Here is a 14,116-nt window from a genome sequence, read left to right on the forward strand (position 1 = left end):
CAAGCCCTTGACTTCATGAATGTCATTGCTAGGGAGCTGTTTTACACTGTCGGAGAGTTTGACCTCAAGAGGGCGCTACTTAACCAGGAAAATAAAGGCTTTCGAGCCTTCTATAACAGTGCGGTAGTAGAGGGCTACACCCAACATGTGCTAGGTGTGCTTGATGAAGGTAAGGCTAGTTCTCTTATCTAGTTGTCATGCTTACTGCTTATAACATCGAGAGGTGCTTTAGTTTGTTTGTCTGCCGTGTTTGTTTTTGTTTGAAAGCAACTGGTATTAGCATGATTGAAACCTTTCTGGCAGTTGCATGAGGTTAGTAATAATTTGAATGTTTGTTAGGTAAAATCAATGTGTCTTGGCCTTTTTTTAGCACTTAAATGATAATAACCAGGCATTTGATAAGTGTAACCTGGTATTAGATTTAGAGCTAGCTTTTAGAGCGATCCGGTAGAGTATCCGCCTGCAGAGCGAGAGGCTGGAGTTTGAACCCCGACAGGTGCACATAGCAATTTGTGCATTCTGTTACATAAGTAACTTCAAAAATAAAGCTAAAATTGCGTCTCTCCAAGAACTACTGCTGACCAAGAAATACTAAACCTCTGGTACACATTTTATGCTGTATTTATATAAGTATGTCATGTTGTCAAGGGTTACCTGGCAACATTGCTATAAATAAAAGGAAGCTTGCATTTATCAATATCCTGTGACTCCAGATTTAAATTCATGTTGTTGAACGTCCTTACTTTTATTGGAATTACCCAGGTAAACTTGTGTGGATATTATTTCCACATTAATGTATGGAAGGTAACTATTATATCAGTGGGCCATTTCAATAAAGATTTCAGTTGATTTTATACGTAAATTAAAATGATGTTAGCTTCATATTTCATTATGTTTCAAAATTTAGCCAGTAATAAAAATTGGTGATGTTTATACAGGTTGAAGATTATCCTTTGTTTAAAAGGCCCCCCCCCCTTTGGACAAATGGTAACACACAAAAAGGGTTTTTAAATAATAATGCATTGTTCCAGTGGCCTTCACATGACAACTCATGGAAATTGATATTCACCAGTAAAAAAGTGATATGGAAGTGAAGATTCCATATGTTGATAACTGGATGTGATACCATTCCTGTTGTACAATATGATTAAATAAGCGACCAAAAGTAGAATTATGTTTGCAACATCATTTTTGGGGATTTCTAGAGTATATTTTTCATATTTTTTTTATATTATTGTCTTTTTGGCCATCACAATATTCATGCCAGTTTATCAAACAAATTTAAAAATTGGTTCCCGTTCTTTAGTCTGTGAGATGAGCCTCGATGAGCTGCAAGCAGGAACCGCAGCCCGGACATTGGCCAACATTGCGGATGTTCTCGGTTGTATGGCTGGGCCAAAAGGTGGTCTGCGTAGTGGACCCGCAGCTAATAAGGACTGGGCAGTGGCCTTTGATCTGCTAGAGGTATGACTTATCAGTTTTTTGACGGAAAATGATGTTGAGATATTGTCATCGCCTTGGTGATGTCATCAGCAGCGTTGTTGACATCATGAAAAATCTTTAACCAGAGGCCATAACTCAAAAAGCGTACAACATTTTAACAATTTAAATGCACAAAGAAACAATGTGCACATGTGTAGCAAGGATCATAGCTCCGGCTTTGATAAATTAAGAGTTTAGCCCCATTTCAGCTGAAATATAAAACAGACAGGTTTTGGCATTTACTTTGCTGATCTCTTGTTTCTTGTTAGTGTAGGCAGAAGGTAGATTTTTGTATTTGCATAATATTTGATGATATGATTGGCTTTCTTGGTTGGTGAGTCAAAAATATTGTTCTGATTTCCTAGATTTGAAAAATGCTAAAGTAAATCAATGGTCAACAAGTTTATCATGGCGTTAATTAATTGTGTAGGTGAAATCATAATTCAATGTGTGATTAATAATTTTTTTTTTTTTTGTATCAGACAAAAGTCCCTTTACAAAAACTATATTTACTTCATAATTGCTTTGACCTATTGGATAAGTGATATTAAATTTGATTGTCAAAAACATAACTAAATTTGCACCTTAAAGATGCACACTTACTCCCAAATAAGATTTACCACTATGAATAATATTGTTTTAATGTTCCAAAAAGGATGAATAAATGTCGAAAAGAATGGTTGTTATGAAGGATACCGAGTTTAATTTGTAAGAAATTAGCATAAAACACGATATTTCTATCTTATGGGACTAAAGTAGAAAACAGTAAATCTTTTAGCATCCACCAATCATTTAATATTTTTGCGCTTTCTGCTATCAAATACAAGGTTACAATCTTGTTATCAGTAATTTAAATTTTCCTTAAGTGCATTATTTAGTAAGTAGTTAAAGCTTTATCAGTCAAAATTGATGTTTGTTATACATGTGTATGTATTGTTTTTTAATAAGAGTGTCACTTTGATAAGGACTGGATAGTTGCCTGTGTTCTCTGGGGCTGTATTCAATAAGGAACTTAAATTGAACTTAAATTTAAGATTATATACTCAGTGTTTAGATTGGCCTGTATATTGAGCTGACCAATAGGCCGAATGGAATCACTGAGGCATGTCTGAGGATAAGGATAAGATCAATAATGAATACTTGCACTATACAAGGTTTTGATAATGTTAAGATTGGCTGAAATGTTATCACCAAAAAACGGTTTTGAAATCTTATAATGTAAGAGACAAAATTCTGTAATAGCCAGCAAAGTATCAATATTTAAACTCGAAAACCTTGGACTAAACTTTGTATTTTTGTTGATAACGAAAACCACACATAATTGTAGTTTTAATTATAATGATTATATATAAAATATTCATGCAGTGTGTCTAAAATATTTGTTAAGCCACTTGCTTTGTTGTGAAACACAAATTATACTTCATTGCTTCAGTATTTTATGCATTAAATTTCGTTTATTAGCCTTTATTGTCATGGGCGTTGAATTAGCAAAATTGGCATTTCTGGACTGTCAGCTCAAAACTTTAAAAGCATATTATTTAAAGTCATGCAAACTTAGGGGTGTATTAAGGGGGTGATGCAGTTGTGCAATGGTATTTTTTAGCCGCTGTACACAGTATATCCAGAGTTATGGCCCTTGAATTAGCAAAAGTTGTCATTTTTGGACTGGTTGAATATGTATCACTCATTACGTCAAATTTATTAGTCATACACTTATGAGATCTTTCAGTAAGGTGTTTGATGATACTTGTGGGACTCATTATTTTATGGAGAATGGACAATAAAATGGCCCTTTGCTTTTGTGACAAAAGTGGCATATGTGGGTAACTTATGGACACATTAACTTGTAATACATGAACTATAACCACTACATGTACTTATCCTAGGCATTAATTTGCAGTGCTCTGCCTAGTTTTATAAATGAGTTATTACATAACATACTTAGAAAAAATTTGAGCATTTATTTGAATAAAATTATGATTCATGATTATGACTGCAGTCCTTGAGTAGAAGTGAGGATATTCCTGGGTGCATTGTGCAACAGATCCATGCATTTGACTTAAGATATATTAGGTGATCAGTCAATTTTCAAATTCTATTGCAGAAACACAATATCCACCATGGTATTGATCAGCTAAAACATGAGAGAGGTCAATGGTTGGACCGGCCGGACAAGTTGATCAGAGCCGCACGCCACTATGAGGGGGCCGCGCAGATACTAATAAGACATGCTGTCATGACAGCTAAACAGGTGGGTGGGGTAATGGCTGGACAAGCTGATATTGGGTGCAGGTCACTATTATGGGGGTGTGCAAATACATGTGATCATGACAGAAAAACAGGTGGGTGGGCAAATGGCCCAACAAGTTGATCAGGTCCGCACTCCACTATGAGGGCGCCGCACAGATACTAATGAGACATGCGGTCATAATAGCTAAACAGGTGGGTGGGGTAATGGCTGGACAAGCTGATATTGAGGGTTTGCAAATACATGTGATCAAGACAAAAATACAGGTGGGTTGGGTAATGGCACAACAAGTTGATCAGAGTCACATGGCACAGGGCGCAGCTCAGGTACTAATTAGACATAGTGTCATGACCTGCTAAACAGGTGGTTGGAGTAATGACAGGAATGCTTGAATGCAAACCTGTCAAGTCTCACGATGTTGGCAATGAAATCACGGTCTCGCGCTGACTATGTTATTTCTCGCGCATTTCAATTGAAACAAAATTCACAAAAATAAATACTATGGTTTTATGAATAAATCGGTAAAAACATTGATTTGTGAATTAATTGTTTTTGTGAACTGGTGTTAAAGTGCTCATTTAGTCATTCTGTTTTATTTATTTTTGCTATTTAGATTGACTAATTTACTTTTAAAACGAATCAAGAGTTGCTTTACATTTACGTCATAACAATGTTTTAAGATGAATGACATATTTGAACAAAATAAATGTTAAAGTGAAATGCAAATAATGTTTATTTGAACAACATTTGTGTAAATGTGAATGGCAATTAATGTTAATTTGAAAGGCAAGGCAATTCTTGAATAAGTGTTATTGTATTGTACTAAATGTGTTTTTTTATTACAGCATGTGACACTGACTGATGCCCAACCCACTGGGTTGGGCCATTGGGTGCTTGCTGAGTGCCCAGCCCGTATTGACATTTCTGGGGGTTGGTCAGATACTCCACCAATCACGTACGAACATGGCGGAGCCGTTACCATGGCAGCACTGCTTGTTAATGGCAAGGTTAGAAACTTTGACTTTTGTGTTCATTTAAAATTAAACGATGTTTATGTTCAATGACCAGCCTTTTTCTGTTTTGAACTATTTAAAAACTGGAAAATATTATAACTAGTATGCTTTTTGTCAAGTTTACAAAATTAGCATTTCTTTGTCATCATAATTAGTCTTTTGGATAAACAAACCCGAATTTTATACTTTGATATGTGGCTATTAGGCTTTAGAAAATGTAACAAGCTCTTTCAGAGTGCTTTCAGCAAGCCTGAAAAATATTCAACCCGTGTTGGGCTTGTGGGATTGTGCTTAAATCAACTAATGATTTCTTCTGTTTTGTTTCAGAGACCAATTGGTGCTAAGTCCAGAAGAATTAAAGAGTAAGTCAGCAATGAAAAACAAGAAACAAATGAAGCTTTCTTAGTGTTCATTCTTTGATGATGTTAGTATAGGTAGGAATTTCAAAATCTAAAGACATATTGGAACTCTTTAAATAATTCTTTATTTCTAATGAATGAATTGCAGCCAATTCTGGGTCAATCACTGGCCAAGAGAGTAATGACCAGTAAGAAATGAAATCTGTGACAGTTCTTACTTGTCAGAGCTGGTATGCTTACGTTTATGTTGAATATTTAATGTTGGTCTCACCTGAGAGATTATGGGTTTCACTAAGCCTTGGATATTTGGTCTAGTATTAAGACACTGGACTAGTCTGAGACAGGGCCTGGTTTAAAATCCGGGTCTGCTCCTAGCAAATTTCTGAAAACCCTGTCAGCTCCCACCTTGATGTAAAAGTAAAAGTGAAAACAACTCACTGCTAAAATAGATATTTAACGATGAAATTAAGATTTGTAGTTTTGAGTTTGAAATGCAGATTCCAGACGTTAGTGACTTTGGGCCCTGTTTCAATCCAGAATAAAGAACAGATTGATATCAGTTGAGTGGTGTCTTTACAATGGGGCTAAAAATAAGCATGGATAAAGTATAAACAAATAGAATATGTAAAATGGAGTAATGAAAACCAAAAATAAGCAATAGAACAGCTGTGTCATAATGTGATTTCTGGATTTCCAATCGAAGGATTAAATTATTATTATTTTATTTTTAAATGTTCAAAAAAGTTAACTGGATGCTTTCTTTTGTTACTTTATTAAAACTGGAGTGTCAATATTATCAACAAATTAATATTGACTCCAGTTTTCATCCATTCGAAGGGATTTTCAGAGCCAGCTCCCAAATCCCTTGCCAAAACTGTTTGAGCCCTTCAGCTGCCATGTCATTCACATCTCTGAAATTGCGCCTTGTCTTGGTTAGACTCATCAGTATCAAATGGCACTTCAATGTAAGGCGTGAGGTTATTTAATACCACGCACAAGCAAACCTTTTTGTATGTCAGAAATATTTTTTCGAAAAAAATAACAACATCCCGTCTGCTATTTGTTCTATTTGCTTTTACCCTGATGAAGGAGCAAGGCTTGTGTTGATCTTAAAAATGAGTTTTAATATGTGTGTTTTTGCGGGATTATTCGATTTCAAGTAATATACTGTTTAACCTTTTTAACCTTAAATTATTTAGACCAAAGTTGGTGCTTGTTCTCCACGGGTCGACGGAGGCAAAGGAGGTTGTGTGTACGGAGTTATCTGACCTGAGTGACTATTACCAGCCCCACAGCCCCGGGGCACTTCTCAAGGTATCCAACTCACAAATTGATAATAAGCCAGGGCCCTGTTTCCATAAAGAATCTTAGTCATATCTTAAGTTTTTACTTCATAGAAGACAAAATATGTTTTCTTATGCCCCTAAAGGGCAGCGTATAGTAATCGGAGCTTCTGCACGTCCTTCCATCCCCATGGAAAAATATGTTATGTACTAAATGACAGGGCTTCTAAAAACCGACTTGACTGAAAAGTAATGTTCAGAGGGGATGATGTCTGTTAAAGGCCACTGTTGAATAGGGTAAAAATAATGAATAGTTTCATTTAGTTCTGTTAACCACCTTTAAATTCGGATATTTGAGTTTGGTTTGTGGTCACCTAGCTGGACAAGTGGGTTTCCTCCAGAGGCTCTGGTATCCACACAACACAAAATCACACTCTCATATTGCAACGAGAGTGATTATATAATTTTTTTTCTAAACTATTTCAATTAAAAATGAATGTGAATACTAGCATATTTTTCAATTTCTCAGGGTTCAAAGATATATTTTGTCAAAAAAATGTGTTTTCTGGCATTTTCTTTGTTTACTCACAAAATAATGACAACAACATTATCATAAATGTATACATATAAAAGGCATAAATAATCATTTTTAAAACTTTAAGGCTGCATTCGTGTGTGCAGAGTTGGTCGATCTTACCTCAGATAAGTCCCTAACTGACCAGCTCACAGCTCGATATGGTGGTGGGTTTGAGCTCCACAGCTGGACCAATTTACCACAGGGCTCTGGTGAGTTTGCTGATTGTGGGAATGGAATACCTTATGTATCATTAAAGACATGTAATAGACAGGTGGGTGGGGTCTTTTTCCATGATCATAATAAGTCCTTAACAGTGCTTATCCTGATTCAAAACATAAATATTCAAGCTTATTTTGCTGGAAGATGATGTATCATCTACCATTTTGTTGACAGTGCAGCTGTTGGTGCATTTACTGTATAAAACCTCCACCCTTTTGTACTACTTGAAAGGTTACACACCACCAATAGTTAATTATAAATTGGACAAGATTTTAGAGCTTAGAGGATTTGAAAAAAAGCTGTGCATCAGTTTAAACTGATATATGGTAAATGGCATGGACGACAAACATATAAATGGATTTCTCCATATAGACTGAAAATACTTTTAATTACAAAACCATAATTGTGTTTAGGTTGAAATAACACAAAAAAACAATTTAGCATTGTGAAAAGCCTATGACTTTTTTTGTGTTAACAATGCAGTTTGCAAGCAGTAAGTATTACCAGTTACACCAATCTCTTATCTTGTTAAATTGCCTACAGTATAAACAATTTTTCCTCAGGTCTTGGAACCAGCAGTATCCTGGCGGGAGCAGTGATGGCATCTCTGCTGAAAACAGCCGGCAAGTCATGTGACCTGCATAGCCTCGTGCACATGGTACAATGAATTTATTGACCTACAGAAAATTCACTGTCTTTGAAGAGGGTATTGGATATAAATAGGGCTGTTATATCTTGTGTCTTAAATGAAAAAAAAGAGTAGCCAAGCTCTTGTACCTAGTACAGCCATCTAATTGACAAGCATAGAAAACTCACTGTCAGACTTCTTATAGGTTATCAAGTCATATTAAAACATCTTGTGGGAATCTTTATTTTTTGGGCAAGCATAATAAGCAACAATTAGTGTCCCAAAATAAAAGGTTATTTCACAGATGCCTCTATTCAGTATTGTACTATGGTACGCTACATAAACTTCAGTTTGTGAGTACATTTCTCTAAAAAAAATGAACAAATGTCCTTGGCCAGGATTCAATATTGGTCTTATTCTTATCCTTAGACATGCCTCAGTGATTCCATTCAGCCTATTGGTCAGCTGAATATACAGGTCAATCAAACCACTTCCGGTAGTTTCTAATCTTAAATTTAAGATCAATCTAATTTGCTTATTGAATACGGCCCCTGAACAATTATACGGACTAATTTGATCATTCATCACTGCCGACTACAGGTGTTGTACCTTGAGCAGCTGTTAACAACTGGCGGTGGCTGGCAGGACCAGGTCGGTGGGCTCATGGGTGGGGTCAGGCTGGGCGTGTCAGAAGCGGGGCTCCCTCTCAAGGTTGATGCCCATGACCTTGACCTGGGGCCAGAAGTTGTACAGGCCTTTAATGACAGACTGGTGCTTATCTACACAGGGAAAACGAGGCTGGCCAGGAACCTGTTACAGGTTGGAGTGTTATTCTTGCTGAAATAATCAGTATATAATTAATGGTTGCATGATTGTGGCACTTCATGTGAATTCTCATGCAACATAATACACAAAACAGTTACAACCCCTAATTATTCACTATTTATGAAAAAAAGGGGTTAATTTCCAAATTCAAAGTGCCACATCAGATCCTTTATCTGACCATGCAAGTCTGCTATGATATTATGTCAACTACATTTGTTCTTTTCCCAACGCCAATGAATTACAACATAAAGGGTATTAAGATTTTGAGACACAGATTTTCATGACTTTCACTTTAGTTGCTGCCTCCCGATCCAGAAAATTAATACTGTTGAAATGAAGCATGTATTGATGTATTGTAATTATGCAGGATGTGGTGAGGAATTGGTATGCTCGCAACCCTCAGATCGTTGAAACAGAGGACAGACTGGTCAGTCAAGCCCATGACTGTGCAAAGTTTTTTCAACAAGGTACAGTATAGGATGAAAGTTCCGTGATTTAAAAATTTACTGAATTTGTTAATATTAAAATGTTCGCCCAAGTTCATTTATGCTTGAGTATGAAACATCTGTTGGTATTAATTGATGTTGTTATGAATTTTTTTATGGATAATTTATGTAATGGTGTTGTATAATGATAATGACATATATTAATTTCATGTTATATTGATATTTAATATTGATTGTAAAGTTAATCATGATGAAGTAAGAACTACAGTCGAGACTTACTATGTCAAACTCTGTTATCCCGATTTTCCAGTTATGTCGATTTTTTTTCAAATATTCGGGGTTTAGATAGACATGTTTTGCATTTCGGTTATATCGAATGTTTATTATCTTGAATATTTCCCGAGGTCCAATAACAAATTCGCGTTAGCGAGTTTTGATTGTATTTTTTGTCCTTCACAGGTGACTTAGAGAAGGTAGGACAGTGTATGGACCAGTATTGGACCCTCAAGAAGCGCATGGCTCCAGGATGTGAGCCTGAGTTTGTCAGCCGCCTCATGTCAGCTGTGCGCTCAAACGCCCTTGGAATGAGCATGGCGGGGGCCGGTGGCGGAGGATTTATGTATGTGCTGGCACGAGATCAAGAAGCTAGGACTAACATAAAAAACATCATTGATTCCATGGAGGTAAATTTTAATGGTATATAGTTTGGTCGTCTGCTTAGCATGACAGAAACATAGCCGTGCATTACTTTGTCTTGCAGCATCCGTTTGTTGGAAATTCCATGCAATATAGAACAATAATACAGAGTATACAGATGCTTGTAAAAGTGTCATTACTGTAAATGACTAGGAGGGTCACTGCAGCTCCCCTATTAAATACATGACCAATGATGCAATGATGTCACATTCTACCTTGTCCCCAAGCAGTGAATACACCAGTGCTAGCAGGGCTTTGATTCTCAACAGAAATCATTTTCATTGATAACGTCACATCTCTTTTGATACTTTTCCAGTCTATGGATGGGGTTTGCGTTTACGAAGCTTGCCTGGATACAGAAGGTATGGTTGTCACAGTGATTGAGGAAGACGGCCCCTCGGAGCCCATCTCAGAAGGAGATGAGGACATGAGCACATACTACAACCAGCCTGAAACCCTTCTGGATGATGACCACGCCCCGTCCCTCCCTGGGGACGTCGATATGGTCAGCCTGGTGGCCAACCTTAGTGCCGGGCTGGCACAGGGGATGGGGACAGAGGAGGGTGGAACTCAGAAGTCAGGAACAGATGGGGAGGAATTGAAGGGGGAGGGGTCAAAGGATGCAGAAATTAAGGGAGAGGGGGTAGAAAAAAAGGGAGAGGATGTGGGGACTGAAGATGTGGTAGGGGGTCCATCCACTGCAGGGTGTGGGGATATGGGAAGTGTTAATATTTCTAACAAAACAAGCATTGGAAGTGGGGATAACAATGATGCATCACAAACAGTGGCTCCGACTGGGAGTGGAGAAAGTGAGAAAGTGCCTACATGCCAAACAAGCAGTGCTGAAGAAAGTGCGACCTAGCGCTAGTTGGAATTGCCAAAGGTGTGGAGAGAAGGATGTCAGAGTGACTTAACAATTATTTTTTTAAGTGCCTTAAAAAATGTCAAGTGAAGACACAAGGCAAAGCAAACCAATTGGAGTTCTTTATTAGTCATTTGAAGGATTACATTTCTTGCATTTAAGTGAGGCCATGTTAAACGGAATTTATGTTCAGCAACATCTGATGGGTAGCTTTTGGATCTTTAATACCAAGAACAAATTTTCAAAACTAAAAGTAAAGCAAAGAGATGCATTCATGAAGCTTATAGAAACCTAGGGTATAAAATCAACCAGATATGGTCAGGGTTGGTATATGTGTTGAATTTGGAATATAGTTCAAATTACTTGTAATCAATCCGAAAAAATGTACTGGTCCTTTTGAAACAGTATCATTTTTTAAATATGGACTTGTGTTTTGTTTAATTCAATTTTTGGATTCAGACACAAAGCCATATACAGAATTATGCTGCCATTTTTAATTTAATTTCAGTAAATTATAATTTATTGTGTGTTCAGGTTGTTGTATTATTTATATTTGTCAACCATGTATATTTGTGTTACATTATTTGTTTTCTCCTAGTTTCTGGGGCAATGATTAGGTATGAAAAGTCTCGAGTCCCAAGTCCAAGCATAGACTCGGACCCAGAGAAGAAATCTTGTTAAATAAATAACGAAGGATCGTCTTTATTCCATTTGTTTTACAAAAATAAATGTGAAGGTTTCTACAATTTCAAATAATAATAAAATTCAACAACTTCATGATCAGAACTCAACTGGAAAGAAATAAACATTAAAGAGGTTACGTTATACTAAATGTACATTTACATGTGGGCTATGTTGTTTACTATATCATCCAAGTATCTGTACAATGTTTAACATGACATGTTGAGATTAACTTATATATTTTACAACGATTGTGTATCAAGTTATTACAACATTACTATATTGGCATGATTTTATGCACGAGTGTGGTTTTTTGATGTGGGGAAAACCGGAGTACCCAAAGGAAACTCACTTGTCCGGCTAGGTGACCACAAACCAAACTCACATGCACCTAGGCTGTGAATCCAACCCAGGTTGCCTAGGTGAGAAGCCAGTGCACTATCCACTTCGCTTACCAGACAACCGGAACATGACATGTACTTAGGCAATAGGAAAATGATTTATGAGATAATCAGTTAGCCTACTTCATTAGTACAAGTTTGAATAGAAATTTTGACATTCAGTTTCAACTGCAACTTGTACACACACTTGTAGCCATACATACACTTACACATGTACATCATGTTTCCAAACCAGTCTTTAAATAAAAGTGTACATGGGTATGATGGAAATATTTGATGATTTAAACAAAAACTGTTTGGCATCATTTTGCTTGAGGGGGAATTTAGTTTCCTCTGCAAACATATTGAGACAGTAGTTAACAATTCAAGTTTTAACATTATTTAAGTCTTATTTGTGTTTATTGTTTATTACTTATTATCAGTACTTATTATATATTTAACGTGCTGAGAAAGGGAGAGCAGTAGGAAAGGAAGGAGGGGGGGGGGGGGGGAGTGGTGCGGTTGGAGTCCATTGTATTATTTTATTATAGTATTATATTGTACATCTTCCGTGAGTGCTTCATGTATTTTTTAAGTGTTCTCCCACTTATTATGATTGTATCTGTGCAAGTTTTTTATGCAATGCTTTATGACAATTTAACATGACTTTGTATGCTGTATTATTACATTATTATAACTATTATAAGTTAATCTCTTATGTCTAATGTGATAATTTTTAATACACGCTCACATGCAGTTTAAAAATAGATTCCTTGCTTTTCCCAGTGCATAGTTCAATTGACACTTATAAAATATAGTTGAAAATCCATGTTAGTAGATGCTAAGTGTTTCGAAGATGTTACCAGTGTAAACAATTGGCTTTATTCTTTATGTTTCACAAAACAATTGCATGGAATAATGAATTAAATATCAGATCCCATTGGGGGTGATTAGCATATAACAGCATCCCATGAAAGGTCAACCTCAGCTAGCCCTTCTGTTGACATTAACTTTCTTAGGTTATAAAAAGGGAGGTTGCGAAACAACATGTTCTTGCTCATGTTAAATCTGCGGTTGTATTTAAAAGTTGTTTGTTAAAACGCGGTGTTTCATCGAACGTGTACTTTTAGCCTTAACGATACTTGTACAACTTAATTCTGTTGTCATGTTGTACATGTTGTTTTAAACATGTACGTTGTTCACATAAATGAATGACATACGGGTAGGGCTCCTGAAGTAGTGCACACCTACCCCGCAGCCACTCTATTAATGTTGTTCATACTACTGAACTTAATTGCTAAAAAATAAAGTTGATGATTAATTGACAATGTTTAAAACAGAAACAGAAGGTATTAATTATGTATGAGATATAGATAGTTTACTAGTCATAACTAACCTTAATGGCTTAGCAATTCTTGTTTTGAAGCATGGTGCTTTTCTTCCTTTGTTTTTTTTCCAGCAATGTATATAAATACAGATTATATACTTATATAATTTATATGCCGCTCTTCAGCCCTTTCAGCATTCAGGGTTGAGGAATCACTTGACTTCAAAGGGGTTCTCACAGAAAAGATATGAAAATATTTCTTAATCTATAAAAGACTATGGTATTTTCTACTAATACATGCGGTAAATATTTTATATTTGCTTGTTTCTTAATGATACAATCCTTGGCCAATATTTCAGCATTGCTCCTTTCTACAAAATTCTGTCAATTAATGTGATTCCTCATACTGGTAGAGCTCTAACTCATATGTTTTTGAAGTTTTGTCTAATAAATAAGATATCATGCTTATGAGAAATTTATATTTATAATTATCTCAGGCCCCATTTTCTCAAAACTTCTTAAGCTTAACAGGCTTAAGTAGCTAATTTCAATAAGCCGAAATACATTCTTAAATATGATTTTCATCAATACAAAATGGTTTATTGTAATTATCTCAAGGATAATTCATATTTAAAGTCCAAAATCTCCCAGCGAAGTATATATATTACGAATAATAGACAATCGAAAATAGTGAGCATAGCTTGATCCTGTTAAAAAGTTTCAAGAAATTGGGGCCTGGTTTGATTCTATATCTTCACCTCTGTGCAGAGCAAGACAATTATTGTTTTTTCATGCAATAGATTTATCCGTGTTTAAATATATTTTCAAGGGGTTGTTGATTAATAAAAATAAATGGGTAAAATTAAGTGTTTTGTGTTGCTACTTATTGCATGCCATCCATGGAACAGTTTCAGTAAAGACCTTAGTTGTAGTTTTTTATAAGACTTTCCATCGAAAATTCTGGGTTATAGAATGGCAAAAATCAGGCGTTCATGGTCGATAACAATTTTGCGTTAACTGTTTCATCCTTGTCATAAACACAACAGTTTTTATCTGATCTTCATGAAACTTGGTCAGATTATTTGCCAGT

At 35.9% G+C, this 14,116-nt stretch overlaps 1 protein-coding gene across 1 annotated transcript in view; it reads left to right on the top strand.

The window, feature by feature from the left end:
• The window catches only part of LOC128242830 (L-fucose kinase-like), a 41,092-nt gene extending 27,200 nt beyond the window's left edge, over positions 1-13,892 (top strand). Inside the window, exons 17-28 of the mRNA XM_052960183.1 lie at positions 33-169; positions 1,307-1,464; positions 3,587-3,733; positions 4,576-4,737; positions 5,071-5,105; positions 6,302-6,416; positions 7,048-7,171; positions 7,745-7,839; positions 8,410-8,628; positions 9,002-9,101; positions 9,540-9,763; positions 10,093-13,892. Coding sequence (XP_052816143.1) covers positions 33-169; positions 1,307-1,464; positions 3,587-3,733; positions 4,576-4,737; positions 5,071-5,105; positions 6,302-6,416; positions 7,048-7,171; positions 7,745-7,839; positions 8,410-8,628; positions 9,002-9,101; positions 9,540-9,763; positions 10,093-10,638 — 2,062 coding nt within the window. The 3' untranslated portion in view covers positions 10,639-13,892. The remainder of the gene's footprint in view (positions 1-32; positions 170-1,306; positions 1,465-3,586; positions 3,734-4,575; positions 4,738-5,070; positions 5,106-6,301; positions 6,417-7,047; positions 7,172-7,744; positions 7,840-8,409; positions 8,629-9,001; positions 9,102-9,539; positions 9,764-10,092) is intronic.
• Positions 13,893-14,116: the final 224 nt, after the last annotated feature.

Source organism: Mya arenaria, chromosome 8, assembly GCF_026914265.1.
Source record: "Mya arenaria isolate MELC-2E11 chromosome 8, ASM2691426v1".
NCBI classification, from domain to species: Eukaryota; Metazoa; Mollusca; class Bivalvia; order Myida; family Myidae; genus Mya; species Mya arenaria.